General features: G+C 43.9%; 1 protein-coding gene across 2 annotated transcripts in view; it reads right to left on the bottom strand.

The window, feature by feature from the left end:
- RAB31 (RAB31, member RAS oncogene family) overlaps nt 1-16,021 on the bottom strand; it is an 81,032-nt gene that overhangs the window by 16,497 nt on the left and 48,514 nt on the right. Inside the window, exons 4-5 of one of the 2 annotated variants that reach the window (XM_052660277.1) lie at nt 14,931-15,002; nt 13,915-14,021 (exon numbers count right to left, since the gene is read on the bottom strand). In XM_052660277.1, the coding sequence (XP_052516237.1) occupies nt 13,915-14,021; nt 14,931-15,002 (179 nt within the window). The remainder of the gene's footprint in view (nt 1-13,914; nt 14,022-14,930; nt 15,003-16,021) is intronic. The other variant, XM_052660278.1, reaches the window with a different exon arrangement.

Genomic DNA, 16,021 nt, shown 5'->3' with positions numbered 1-16,021 from the left:
ACAACCCAACCACATCTTCTAAGACGTTTTCAGGTATCTTAGAGAAGTGCACAAAAGTCTCCATTCTCCCAGAAGAGTAAACACGTATGTCAAAAAACAAAACACTTTGATGCTAAAAACAAAGAAGTGAAGTGACAGACATCCAAGGTTCCTGCTCTTCTCCTGTCTCATGACAATAGTCACGAAGCTTCTCTAGATGTCTTCAGAGGATGCCACCGGGCATCCTGAAGGGCATCAGGGTGTGTTCTACAGACCTTCGATCCCATGATAATTTGGGGCTTATTAGAAATGAAGACCCCTGTGTCCAGACCTACTGAACACATGTTTAGAGGGCTCATCTCAGAAATGGGCATTGTAGCAACTTCTGAATATCTTCTTACACTTTTGATAGCTTGAGAACAACTCTCGTAGAAGGTAGACTATAAGATACTGAGTTTGATATTTTTGCAATCTATGGGATTCATAATCCCACACTATGAAGTCCAGAGTTTGCATATCTATATTAAGATGATGACTGTATACCCAGGACATAATAAAGTATACATTTATCAGACACCATTTTACAAGTGATAGAAGAATAATGGCCTCTTGAGCTATTATAAAGAGCTAGTGGTTCTGGTGTGTTCTAGTGTGGACATTATATTTATAAAATACCATTCCAGCCCTGAGCAAGCATTTGATATTCTGCCAACCACCTGGGATAAGACAGCTACCATTTCACTGAAAAATATCTGCCCTGTAAGTTTACTCTCTCCTTCAACCATAGCCCCCTTCCAAGGTCAAGCTTATACCACCGACTCAGCTGGCCATGAGGACACAACACGGCACCATGAGTGGGAGAGGCCGTTGACTGTCTGCTGGCATTACTTTTTGCCAAAACCTCCCACATGTTTAAGGCATTCTAGCCAAAAGCAATGGAAATCGCAACATCCCATCAAGACCCAGCAGAGGCAGGTTGCAGGCTGTTTGCAAAGGCTGTCCTGTGCACTGAAGTGGTCTCCGTCTCTCCAGCTCCCTGGAGCAACCACTGAAATGAATAATCAAGGCTTACTATGCTCCTGCAAGCTCGTACTTTATCTAAATATCCAAGATATTTGTGTCACACCCAGAAAGGCAACCATTTTAGCAATAGGTGAAGCCGCAAAATCTCTGTTCAACATGGCAGTACTTTTAGATTCTCAGATTGGCTTATCTGTAAGGTGGAACTAAAACTTAAATGAACTTAAAAAAAAAAAAGAATTACTACCTTTGCAATAAATATCTGATTGGACAATAACTCTTTTTAATGATTCTAAGCACTTACAGTTAAAGCACTTGGCATGTGTACCCTGGGAAGGATTTCTGCTCCCAGGGGGCCAAGCCTGCTTGTTACTATGTGTCTGTAAATGCTATCCACCGGGCCACATTCCTGGTGTCAAGTTCAAACAAGCAGTGTCAGGTTCCTGCCACAGATTTAGATGGCCTGTTTTCTCATGGAAATGACACAATTTGAATTGAATGAGGACTGAGCAGAAAACACAGGGTCTCAAGGGGGAGGCCTGGCCGTTTCCTCCGCCTCCTAGCCTCCTATCCTCCTAACACACCTTCTCCAGACAGAAACATAGGCTAGTCCCAAGGGGCCAGAGAAACCACTGGAAAAGATCATTAGCTTGAAATTCTCTATCAAATCGGTTACCGTTTATTTTCTCTCGGTAATTCAGAAATCACTGCTTCTCCTGGACCCTATTCTTACTTCTTAAGAGATGAACAAAACATGAACATTGGCTCTGGGACAGATGCTGTTGTTGTTCAGCCGCTAAGTCATGTCCAACTCTTCACGACCCCATGGACTGTACACACCAGGCTTCCCTGTCCTTTACTATCTCCCAGAGTTTGCTCAGACTCATGTCCATTAAGTTGATGATGCCATCCAACCATCTCATCCTGTCACCCCCTTCTCCTCCTGCCCTCAATCTTCCAGCATCAGGGTCTTTTTCAATGAGTTTGTTCTTCCCATCAAGTGGCCAGGGTATTGGAGCTTCAGTTTCAGCATCAGTCCTTCTAATCAACATTGAGGGTGGATTTCCTTTAGGATTAACTGGTTTGATCTCCTTGCAATCCAAGGGACTGGATTAACTGGTTTGATCTCCTTGCAATCCAAGGGACTCCAACATCCAGTTCTCCAACATCAAGTTCAAAAGCATCAATTCTTCGGTGCTCAGCCTTCTTCATGGTACAACTCGCACATCCGTACACGACTGCTGAAAAAACCATAGCTTTGACTAGACAGACCTTAGTTGGCAAAGTGATGTCTGGGACAGATACCAGGGTTTGAAGCTGGGTCCCACACCTTCTCAGCCACAGGACCCAGGTAAGTTCCTCAATCTGCGTCTCTGTTTCCTTATTGGTCAGTTGGGAGAATGACGGTAACTGTCACAGGCAGGGCTGTGAAGATTAAGATAAACTACTCATAACAGTCTCTGGCACACAGTAAGCATTCAGCTCAGGTTGACAGTGATGACTCAGGCCACTATCTAAGTGTACAGTACTTAAGTAAATATCGTGCCATTTGAAAGTAACCACTGACACAGCTATAATTCTTCACAGAAGTTACATTTTCAACTCTGAAAGGTCTGGGCAATATGTAAAGTGAAAGACGAAAGACTAGTATATTCTAAGAAAATCTCCAGGAACAAAAGCTTATCTCTCTGCTTACTTGTGTGTTAGTTGCTGACTTTTAAAAAATCTCTCCCTCACCCCCTAAAGAAGGTTAGAAAGAGTACTGTGGTTTTGGATTAGAGTCAGAGGCATCAGTATAAACTTATGTTTATCTTAATATAGATACAAATGAATGATTATAGAAATAATTATAGATACATGTGAGTGTATATTCACATTAGCATCCATACACATATTTCCTGGCTCTGTTTACCTAGACTCAACAACATTCCAGTAGCATTGAGCACAGTCATCCCAGATCTTGGTTTTTAAATACCCTTTTCCAGTAGAAGCGACAAGAGCTGCTTGGAGAAATGGCTGAGTCTAGAGCTGTATCCTAAAACAAACAAGATGAGTCTGGAACATCTCCTTGTGCCAAAAAGTAAGGAAGTGCTAAAGAACCAAAATTACGGGAATTTGTTAAAGGAACACAGAAGCAACAGAAAGGGCTCCCAGTGGCCAAAGCTGGAGCAATTTGAGCAATAAGTGAAAGTGAAAGTGAAGTCCCTCAGTCGTGTCTGACTCTTTGGGACCTGTGGACTGTAGCCCACCAAGCTCCTCTATCCATGGGATTCTCCAGGCAAGAATACTCGAGTGAGTTGCCACTTCCTTCTCCAGGGGATCTTCCCGACCCAGGGATCGAACCCAGGTCTCCCACATTGCAGGCAGACACTTTAACCTCTGCACCACCAGGGAAGCCTGAGCAACAAGTTAAGTAACACAATAGTGCACTATAACTTAAACTTATAAATATCTGTGAGTCCATACTGATACAGATAAATAACTAAATACAAAAATCAGGGAGGGAAGACGAATTTCACCTGCAGAAGAATTACAAATAACTTATATTGGGACTCCTCCCTCAAGGAAGTGGGGCACAATCAGCGCCCCTCAAGTGTGGGCTGTGCCCAGGGACCGCCTTCCAAAGAGCGGGGGAGGGTAACTTCACAGCCACCATCTCGGCCAGGAGGTCAAGGTCCACCTCACCAGGGATGTTATCATGTTGATAACACAAACCCTTGCTTAACTGGTAATAAAGTCACGAAAAGAGCACTTTACTTCTGTGGTCTTCTTCCCCTAAACACACGCCCACCCCCAGTCCAATCACAAGAAACACAGCAGACAGGCCCCCAAAGGAGAGACAGTCTCCAAACTACCTGACCAGCACTAAGAACTGTCAAGGTCATCAAAAACAAAGGAAGTCTGGGAACCTGTCCCAGCCCGAAGATCCTACAGAGCCCTGGCAACTGGATGTTATACAGTGTTCTGGATGGGATCCCAGAATAAAAAAGGGATATGAGGGGGAAGGAGTGAAATCTCAGTAATGTACGGACTTTAGTTAATAATAAAGTATCAATACAATCAATAAAGTTAATAAAAGTATCAGAAATGAAGAATCAATAACTAAGGAATATAGGTGTGAAAAGAAGAGAAGCGAAAAGGAAAGATATAAGCATCTGAATGCAGAGTTCCAAAGAACAGCAAGGAGAGATAAGAAAGCCTTCCTCAGTGATCAGTGCAAAGAAATAGAGGAAAACAATAGAATGGGAAAGACGAGAGATCTCTTCAAGAAAAGCAGAAATACCAAGGGAAGATTTCACGCTAAGATGGGCTCAATAAAGGACAGAAACGGTATGGACCTAACAGAAACAGAAGATACTAAGAAGAGGTGGCAAGAATACAAGGAAGAACTGTACAAAAAAGACACGACCCAGATAATCACGATGGCGTGATCACTCACCTAGAGCCAGACATCCTGGAATGTGAAGTCAAGTGGGCCTTAGAAAGCATCACTATGAACAAAGCAAGTAGAGGCGATGGAATTCCAGTTGAGCTGTTTCAAATCCTGAAAGATGATGCTGTGAAAGTGCTGCACTCAATATGCCAGCAAATTTGGAAAACTCAGCAGTGGCCACAGGACTGGAAAAGGTCAGTTTTCATTCCAATCCCAAAGAAAGGCAATGCCAAAGAATGCTCAAACTACTGCACAATTGCACTCATCTCACACGCTAGTAAAGTAATGCTCAAAATTCTCCAAGCCAGGCTTCAGCAATATGTGAACCGTGAACTTCCTGATGTTCAAGCTGGATTTAGAAAAGGCAGAGGAACCAGAGATCAAATGGCCAACATCTGCTGGATCATCAAAAAAGCAAGAGAGTTCCAGAAAAAGACCTATTTCTGCTTTATTGACTATGTCAAAGCCTTTGACTGCATGGATCACACTAAAGTGTGGAAAATTCTTCAAGAGATGGGAATACCAGGCCACCTGACCTGCCTCTTGAGAAACCTGTATGCAGGTCGGGAAGCAACACTTAGAACTGGACATGGAACAATAGACTGGTTCCAAATGGGAAAAGGAGTACGTCAAGGCTGTATATTGTCACCCTGCTTATTTACCTTATACGCAGAGTACATCATGAGAAATGCTGGGCTGGAGGAAGCACAAGGTGGAATCAAGATTGCCAGGAGAAATATCAATAACCTCAGATATGCAGATGACACCACCTTTATGGCAGAAAGTGAAGAAGTACTAAAGAGCGTCTTGATGAAAGTGAAAGAGGAGAGTAAAAAAGTTGGTTTAAAGCTCAACATTCAGAAAACAAAGATCATGGCATCCAGTCCCATCACTTCATGGGAAATAGATGCGGAAACAGTGGAAACAGTAAAAAATAAACAGACTTTATTTCTTGGGGCTCCAAAATCACTGCAGATGGTGACTGCAGCCATGAAATTAAAAGACCCTTGCTCCTTGGAAGAAAAGTTATGACCAATCTAGACAGCATATTAAAAAGCAGAGACATTACTTTGCCAACAAAGGTCCATCTAGTCAAGCCTACGGTTTTTCTGATAGTCATGTATGGATGTGAGAGTTGGACTATAAAGAAAGCTGAGCGCCGAAGAATTGATGCTTTTGAACTGTGGTGCTGGAGAAGACTCTTGAGAGTCCCTTGGACTGCAAGGAGATCCAACCAGTCCATCCTAAAGGAGATCAGTCCTGGGTGTTCATTGGAAGGACTGATGTTGAAGCTGAAACTCCAATACTTTGGCCACTTGATGCAAAGAACTGACTCATTTGAAAAGACTCTGATGCTGGGAAAGATTGAAGGCAGGAGGAGAAGGGGATGACAGAGGATGAGATGGTTGGATGGCATTACCAACTCAATGGACATGAGTTTGGGTAAACTCCGGGAGTTGGTGATGGACAGGGAGGCCTGGTGTGCTGTGGTCCATGGGGTCACAGAATCGGACACGACTGAGCGACTGAACTGAACTGACAGGTTGCTCAATTGGGACAAATATACCACAGTAATCATTGTAAGATGTTAAAAGTAGGGGAAACGGGGCTTTCCTGGTGGCACAGTGGATAAGAATCCACCTGCCAATGCAGGGGACACTGGTTTGAGCCCTGGTCTGGGAAGATCCCACATGCTGTGGGGCAACTAAGCCCCTGTGCCACAACCACTGAGCCTGTGATCTGCAACAAAAGAAGCCACTGCTTTTAGAAGCCCTTGCACCACACCTAGAGAGTAACCCCTGCTCTCTACAACAAGAGAAAGTCCGCACGCAGCAAGGAAGATCCAGTGCAGTCATAAATAAACAAAGATTTTTTTTACCTAGGGAAAACTAGATGTGGGGTATATGAGAACTGCATGCTAACTCTGCAACTTTTCTATAAATATAAGACTATTCTAAAATAAAGTTTATTTAGGCTTCCCTGGTGACTCAGATGGTAAAGAATCTGCCTGCAACGGGCAGACCAGAGTTTGATCCTTGGATCAGGAAGATCCCCTGAAGACAAGTTAATCGCAACCCACTCCAGTATTCTTGCCTGGAGAATTCCATGGACAGGGGAGTCTGGAGGGATACAGTCCAGGGAGTGGCAAATAGTTAGACACAACTGAACACACACACTACTAAGTTTAAAATTAGCTATAAAAATAAACACTCCCCAATACACACATGGAGATTTGGGCCCCAACTCTCTCCTAATCTCCAGCAGACCAGAACACACAAACCCACAGTCACACCATACACTCTCATGAAACCTTCTCTGTGGCCACCAAGTATCGGTTACAGAGATTCCAGGCCATATCAGAGGTCCAAGACCGTTTATCAAGACTCACGATAAGGCTGTGATAATTAAATCAGAGGAGTATAGGTGTGACGATGACTAAGCAGGCTGGTGAAACAGAACCGAGAGCTCTAGAAACAGACCTGTGCACCAGGGCACGTGACATAGGACTGAGCTGGAGAGATTGCAGAGGGGAGAGAACGGACTTTACAACCAGCAGTGCTGAGACACATGGATGTCTACATAGGAGAACCTAGGCAGCGTATACAAAATCGAGGCCAAGTGACTTAAGGACATACAGGAAAACAAAACTGCAAAGCTTTTCAAAGCTAATCAACACAGGGAATATCTTCTTGATCTTAGGGGTGTGGAAAGATTTCTTAAATGACTCATCCTCCCTCCACCCTCCATGCCAAAAAAGATACAAAGGAAAAAAATTGATTAATTCTCTTGGTAGGAACTATAGACTTCTGATGTAAAAATATAAAGACAGTGAAAATATAAGACATAAATTTGAAGAAGATATTTCAGCATATACTATCAAAGATAGATAACAGATAGATAGATAGATAAATGTTGTTCAGCCACTCACTCATGTCCGACTCTTTGTGACCCCATGGACTGTAGCCCCCCAGGCTCCTCTGTCCATGGGATTCTCCAGACAAGAAAACTGAAGTGGGTTGCCATTCCATTCTCCAGGGGATCTTCCCAACCCATGAATGGAACACTTGTCTTCTGATTGGTGGGTGGATTCTTCTGAGCCACCACATGCTATGAAAAGTAAGATTAAGGCAAACATCCCAACAGAAATGAATGGCAAAGACTTGAACAGGCTCCATCCACACAAGGAGAAATCTCAATGGCCAATGGCTGGTAACTGGGGAAAAGCAAACTGAAATTCTTATCAGCTCTCTCTCCTCACCCTGGCGTCTTACAGCACGAAGAGCAGAAAGCACTGGGTGTCTCCTGCACAGCCTGTATCCCCTTTGGAGAACCTTGGTGTCACCTCGGTAAAACTGAGCTCATGACTCAGCAATTAGGCTCTCACACACTTGAGCCTAGAGGAATGCTTACACTCGGCACTAAGAGATGCACAAGAATATTCAAGAAGCACTGTTCATAGTAACAACAAGGCAGAAATCACGCAAATACCCACCACTGCAGGATGGGGAGATAAGCTGTGTTACACTCAGTTCAAACAGAACCGTGTGCTGGAAACAGGCAAAGTACAGTTAACTTTCGTCAGGAATCTCCCAGGGTGAGAGACAAGACATCATCTAAGACACATAGGTTATTTCATTTGTGCAAAGTTCAAAAGCAGGCAAGCCTGAGCCTATTGTTTAGAAAGGCAAACATGGGTGGCAAAGTACAAAGGAAAAAAGCGATGGCTATCGCAGAAGTCAACAGCAGAGACTTGTGTGGGGAGGGAAGGGGCTGTGATTGGAGAGGGAGGCGCACTCGTAGGTTCAGAGCTGTTCATTTTGTTCTTTAAAATTCACATGATTCTTTAAGATACACGTAAATGTTTTACAGACTCTTCATTAAGTCGCCGCTGTTGTTCACTCTCTAAGTCGTGTTGGACTCTGCAACCCCAGGGACTGCAGCACGCCAGGCTTCCATGTCCTTCACTATCTCTTGGAGTTTGTTCAAACTCATGTCCATTGAGTCTGTGATGCCATCCAATGTCTCCTCCTCTGCCGCCCCCTCCTCCTGTCTCTTCATTAAGAGTACTTTATAACTGAAATGGAAAGCAATCCCAGATCATTGTCTGGGGAGGACAAGCATCAGTTCCTTCCTCCTGCTTGGATGAGGGATGCAGGCTCGGTCCCGACACAGCACAGAAAATCATGCATGTCAGGGCTCAGAGCACACACTGTAACAGGGCAGACTCTACACCTCCTTATTTCACGTAAGGAAAATGCTGGGTGCATTGATTTCATTCACTCATTTCAGTTCAGTTCAGTCACTCAGTCGTGTCCGACTCCTTGCGACCCCATGAATCGCAGCAAGCCAGGCCTCCCTGTCCATCACCAACTCCCGGAGTTCACCCAAACCCATGTCCATCGAGTTGGTGATGCCATCCAACCATCTCATCCTCTGTCATCCCCTTCTCCTGCCCTCAATTTTTCCCAGCAGCAGGGTCTTTTCAAATGAGTCAGCTCTTCGCATCAGGTGGCCAAAGTATTGGAGTTTCAGCTTCAACATCAGTCCTTCCAATGAACACCCAGGACTGATCTCCTTTAGGATGGACTGGTTGGATCTCCTTGCAGTCCAAGGGACTCTCAAGAGTCTTTTCCAACACCACAGTTCAAAAGCATCAATTCTTTGGCACTCAGCTTTCTTTATAGTCCAACTCTTACATCCATACATGACCACTGGAAAAACCATAGCCTTGACTAGACAGACCTTTACTTGTTTGTTTATATTGCGCCTCAAGGCTTGCAGGAGCTTAGTTCCTCAACCAGGGATTGAACCCGGGGCAGTGAAAATTCAGTCTTCACTAATGGACTGCCAGGGAATTCCCTGGGTGGGTTTTAAAACTTGCAGCATATTTCCACATCTTGTACAGTAGTGGTCTTTGACATTCACTGGCTTTTATGCTTTTCAATATTTGAAATAAATTGGATTTTTATCACCCAACATCTAAAGTTCTATCATTTGGTCTGTATAAATTTAAAGAAACACTCAGACCATTTTTGGCCCACTGTGAAGACTAGAATAAGCTTTAAAGTCACATGTAAGAAGTGAAAGCAATTTGTGTATTCTTAGTCAAAAATACATATTTCCAAATATATTTCTCATCTGTTAAAGCCCTTGACTTTCTCCCCAAACTTGAAACCACTGGTGCCTGGTGACTTCTGATGGGGCTGGTGTGTGTTTTGGGCAGCTGCACAATGGGGCCGAGCCTGCACCATCCAGGCGTCAGCCCAGGCCCTCGGTCTGGCTGTTACACAGGAGACTGCAGCAACCTTAGTGGCCCCCATGCCTGCCCTGAGGCTGCCAGGTAAGCTCCCCGGCTTTAGTTATTGGTGACATCGCGAAGCTCTACATTGAGAAGAAGCTGAGGCCACAGAGGCTCAGGAGAAGACAGAGTCATGATTGATGGACGATGGAGCCCTGGGTATGAGAGACACAAGCAAGCGGCAGGACCCCAGGGGATTGCCACCCCGGCCACGCACATCAACCCAAACACTCCACACACTTGTAAGCTGTTTACAGACTGTCCACGTACCACCCACCATCTTCTCCCCATTCCCAAGCGCAGACCTGTCAAAGGCCCTCCCACATGCACGCCTCTGTCCACTGTCTTCCCTTCCTGGAATCGCCTCCTAGCCGGCTCCTCCTGAACAGCCCAGTGTGTGACACGTGGTATCCACAAGCCTTCCCCATTACCTCCGTGACTGTGGGCTTCCCTGTTCCCGAATCCCTTTGTCCTCCTTGCACCCGAACGTGGAACTTTATTAATACAGTTTTTATTGCTCACTAGGCACCTTCTTGCTCTCCACCCTGTGGTCCCCTTGGCTCCCCAAACAAAGGAAAGAGCTCTAAGGAGACACTTTCTTCTCTTTCCTTGTACTTCCCATAGTGCCTCCAGTGGGCTGAGTCGAGTCAGGGAGTTAATCCCATTTCAATTCCAGGGCACTTTCAAACTATGCCAGGCATAGCTCGGCACAAGGATTAAGAGGCTTACACAACCAACCAAAGTCTGTTAGATGAGCCTGCTTCCCCCTACACACACACACACACACACACACACACACACACACACACACACACACCCCAAATCTATACATGCTCCTTCTCCAACCCCCAGTGAAAACCAGACTGTAGTCTCTGGCAATTACAGAAGAAGCCAAGTACTTTGGATTAAAGTAAAAGAAGGTCAAGCTCTAAATAAGGTCTCGAGTGTAGATACTTGGCTAATGCCCCAGAAAAGTCGTACCAGCAGGCGGAATCTGGAGCAGCTGGACTGGTTGACCAAGAACTCGACTCTACTGCCATGGACGGGAATCAACAGCAGGTGCCCGCTAGGTTCACAGGCCTATCACTTTCCAGACTATTTCTGTCTAGAGGGAGAAAGTTTATCCTTTGGGCAAGGACCAGTCCACCAGGCTTCCCCCTCCAGGTTTTCCTAAATGGGAGTATTTATATAGCTCTCCTGTCATTCTTCTGTACAGCATGTGTGTGTGTGTGGTGGGGCGGTGGAGGGGGGGAGCAGAGGGAGTGGTTAAATTCATTCTTTGGCTCAGTGTGTTTACAAAGCTTTAGTTCATCGTATACAACATATATAATATGCATGCATGTATGTGCACATATACATATCCACACACACACCAGTGCCTAAGATTTACTTAATTTTTTTCAATCTAAATCCAGTTTTTGTGAACTGAAATTTTTACTGGAGTAGCTGTGGATTCACACAGAGTTACAAGAAATAATACCAAGAGTCCTTGTACAAGTTGCCCTGTTTTCCCAAATGGCACCCTTTTGCAAAACTATAAGATCACCCAGAATCCTGATACCCACACTCCATCTCATATTCCCCTGGTTTTACTGGTGCTCCTCTGTGTGAGTTAAGTTCTACACAATTTTATTACCGTGTGGGTTTGTGTGTCCCCCCTGTATAGAGAGGTGACATTTCTAGCATCACAAGGATGTCCATGCTGCCCTTCCTCCCCCGGCCCCCCATGCATCATCCTGACCATAACCACTAATCCCTCTCTGTTTCAAAAATGGCTTCACTCCCCAAACATTATACAAGCAGAATCATACACCATGAAACCCTTGGCACTGGCTTTACTCACTCAGCTGTATTTCCCTGCAGGTTCGTGCAGGTGGCTTGCATCTGTTCTGTCTCTTTACATTGCTGAGTGGTATTCCACAGTGTGACACGCCTGCTGTGTCCACTGAAGGACAGCCGGACTGATTCTGCCACTGACAAGGCTTCTGTGAACACTCATGCGCTGGTTTTCTGTGAAGCCACATTTTCATTTCTCTGGGATAAATGCCCCAAGAGTGTGATTGCTAAACACACAATAATTTCACGCTTGGTTTTAAAAGAAACTGCCCAACTGTCTTCTAGAGTTTTATATTCATGTAAATCATGTACCGATCACATCCTCTTCCTTGGCCACAAATGTCATGATGTGGGGCAATCCTTCTACGGCAATTTAGAAACAGATAGAGCATCGGGCCAGGATCTTTCTAGAGACCAAAAATGGAACAAACCAAATACCAGAGCTAAAGGCACCTCTAATTTTTCACCATGTGGATACCAGTGAAAACTGAAAGTGTTAGTCACTTAGTCATGCCCAACTGTCTGTGAGCCCATGGACTATAAACCACCAGGCTCCTCTGTCCATGGAATTCTCCAGACAAGAATACTGGAACAGATTGCCCCGTCCTCCTCCAGGGGATCTTCCCGACCCAGGGATCGAATCCGAGCCTCCTGCATTGCAGGTGGATTCTTTACTGTCTGAGCCATGAGTATCTTGCAACAAATTCCACTCTTTCGTGAAACTAATTTCAACTGGGTTTCAATTCCCTGTAATAAAGAGACCTAATTCCATTCACGTTTAAATCATTTTCTGCTTAAACTGTCACCCATCAGTGTTCCCACGATCTTCAAGGCTTAGTTCACTCAAAGGCATACCTTTACCACAATCCGTGGTGTCAGCTGACAGCAGAGGCCTTCTCTCAGCAGAGCCCACCTCCATCTGCCCACCCCATCTCCTTCCAACAACAGAAGTGAAAGCTATTCGGCTGGGAATTCTAGATGATCAGGTTGTCTCAGGGTTACAGTAAAGAAGGCAGAGATCTAAACTAAGTCTAGAGAGTTTAAAGATTTGTACCCTGAAAAATAAACAGTTAAGTGGTGGTTATGGGTGTGATTACAAACCAGCCTGATGCAATGTGATATAAAGCTTTTGAAATCCCAAAGAAACAGAGCAACCTGGCAGAGACTACCTTCAGGGTTTCCACAAGGTCTGTTCTCATTATTCATCACGCTTTGGTTTCATCATGTTTGGATTAGCAAAACCTGAAGCGTGGGTCGTGGTCTTTACGAAAATTAAGTACTCGCATTGCTGAGAATTAAATTAACCAGGGGAGGGAGACAATGCAAATTCACCGTTTCCTTTTTTATTTCAGTTTTATTTAGTAAAAATTGTTTGCTTATCAGGCTAGATAAAGCCACCATCACAGCTCTCATCTACGTAGTCTGGGTTCCTACAAACCTTCCTCCAGCAGAAGAAGTTCAATATCCAAATAACGTTAATTTTAAACTACAGCCTTGACTTAACGTGAGTAAGATGAAGCTACAGGACTGAAACAATGTTGTTCATGATTTTTCAGAAAAGAAAAAACATATGTGTATATACACACATACACAAACACACACACACGCTTTAGGGTCCTATTTTCTTATCTGCTCTTTACTCACAATGACTGCCTAGAAACAGCCAAGGCAGACACTCAACTCTCTCTGGGGGAAGCCCAAGTGTTCACACATGAGGCACCAAATTCAGATCTTGGAACAAAACAGTGAGCTCATACTGACCCAGCCACATCCTTTAAAGTCTAGAAAGAAAACGAACAGGACGTTATGGAAAACGTGAAGAATTCTAACATTCCTTCTCTTATGAAAATGTTACTAAAACAGTAATGGTGGTAACAATGACAAAAACAACCGAAAAGTTAACAATAAACAACAAGGGAATTCCCTGGTGGTCCATAGGTTAGGACCCTGAGCTTCCACTGCTAGGTCCAGGTTCCATCCCTGGTTGGGGAACTAAGATCCTGCAAGCCTCTTGGTGAGGCCAAGTAAAATAAATTTATTTATTTATTTAAAAAAATAATGAAACCATTTAGACCAAAGACATGTAGAGTCAGGAGTGTAACTGTGCTCTGTACAGGAGACTTGATGGTAATATTCATGAGTGAGTGCTCCCTCATATTTGCATTTCCAAATTATTTCCCCTCAATTCTACTCTGTTTGAATAAATAACATCTTAACAACCACAAGTGGATGACATGGGTTAAATGATGACAGAACAGACTTAACCACATGGGTATGACAGCGTTTCAAGCACAGACATTCAAGGGGAGGACATGAGCCCCACATACATCTTTTAAATTCCTCTCACCTGATGTCTGAGAGATCACACTTGTTCCCAGCGATGGCCATCACGATGTTTTCTGGACCATGTTCTTTCAGCTCTTTCACCCATTTCTTCAAGGTATGAAATGAATCCTAAACCAAAAGTGTAGTCAACCTTGGGAAAGACCCATCAACGTAATATCTCAACCACATAGAAATACAAACCCAATATAACCCATTGAAGAAAAATATTTTCAGGGGGCACACACACACAGATGAACATACTACCCCAATCTTGGCACAAAATTTAGTATTCGCTAAGTTTTACTCACATAGGCTGTAAAAGGCTCCTTTTCTAAAACATAAACTTGATGTAGTTAAGATAATCATATTGGTAATTTCCTTCTACAAATAACATTAATTTTAAGTTACAGCCCTGCCTTAACATGAATAAGATGAAGCTACAGGACTGAAACAATGTTGTTCATGATTTATCAGAAATGAAAAAACAGATATATATATATTTTTTTTTTCGCAAAAGAGTTGGACATGACTTAGTGACTAAACAACAACAATAACCAAAGATGCAAAACTGAAAAATACTTTTCCTTTTCTTAAAAAAATTGAACATTCTGGAGAACAGTATCAGCAGGCATGACCTTACCCCTATGAACACACAATCAATTTTAAAAATGAATGATGACTGTTGTTTAATTTAGCAAATAGATTTGAAAGGCTTTGCTACATGTTGCTGTTGTTTAGTCGCTCAGTTGTGTCTGACTCTTTGTGACCCTATGGACTGTGGCCCACCAGACTCTTCTGTCCATGGGATTCTCCAGGTAAGAATACCTGTGTGGGTTCCCAACTCTTTCTCCACTTGCTACATATAGACAAGATAAACTCAGCATTTAGTGTTCATTCCCAGCAACCACTGTTGCACCGTGCTATGCAACCTCATCCCAGGCTCCAGGCAGGACTCAGGCAGTGAAGTCCCTGCTTTGGTCTTTCTAGAACAGAGAGAGGCCATAGATGGCACCAAAGTTCTAAAGGGGGTGTTCCTACCTGCTTGGTAATGTCGTACACTATGACAGCTGCCGCAGATCCACGATAGTACATGGGGGCCAGTGAGTGAAACTGATGAGGAACAAGGCACAGTTTTAGGCCAAGGTGAGCATATTTTATACCATCCCACATTACCATAAAATTATCCTCCTACATCAGCCCCATAGGATCCCTGGATTCCTCCCCTAGGACTTCCCCAGGACTCAGATAATACATTTTCCTCCACCACAGCTCATACCCTTGTGATTTACAGACCATGAAACTCACTCTTGGGCCTGGCCAAAAGTAAACGTTATTATCAGTGTGGCTATCCTAGGAATTTTCTTTTCTTTACTGCTCTTTGTTTATCTTATATGATGGACCAGGACAATCTCATTAGGATGATACAACAATAAGATGTCTACTAAGGACACAGATCACACAGTCTGGGGCCAGCCTCTAGAGAGGAACACCTCAGCTGGGGCACCTCGGCCTCTGCCCTCGGGGTGGGCAATTCCTGCAAATTCTCAACAAACGGTGAAAGAGATGTGCTTCCCTCCAAATGTGAACAGAGCAATCAGCGCTGGTCAGAACCACTGACCCCCAAGAACCACTTTTCCCCAGGTAGGATGGATACTTATCGTGGGGACACACACAGATTTTATGTCTATTTTGAAGAATATACCTTTAAACATATTTGAACATATCTGAAGAATACATCACAGAGGGGTTTTGAAAGACAATGAGAAAAAGATAACAGCTCAATTGAAAAATGAACAAAGGATATAGATAGATAGATAGATGAATCACAGAGGAAGAGTTATAAAGTGCCAATAACTATTTTTAAACATGTTCAATGATAATAAAAGAAATGAAAACAAAAGCAATGATGGACTATTAATTGATTAAGTATTAAAAAGTCATCATAACTGGAGTTGGTGTGGCTTTTGGGAGGGAGGCAATCACTCATCCACAGGAATGTATTTAAAGATGTGACCACCGAGAGACTTCCCTGGTGCAGTGGCTAAGACTTCACCGTCCCAATTCAGGGGGCCTGGATTCGAGCCCTGGTCAGGGAACTACATCCCGCATGCCACAACCAGGGACCCAGC

Source organism: Budorcas taxicolor, chromosome 22 (genome assembly GCF_023091745.1).
Source record: "Budorcas taxicolor isolate Tak-1 chromosome 22, Takin1.1, whole genome shotgun sequence".
In the NCBI taxonomy this organism is placed as follows: Eukaryota; Metazoa; Chordata; class Mammalia; order Artiodactyla; family Bovidae; genus Budorcas; species Budorcas taxicolor.
This window is presented reverse-complemented; position numbering and strand designations above follow the sequence as displayed.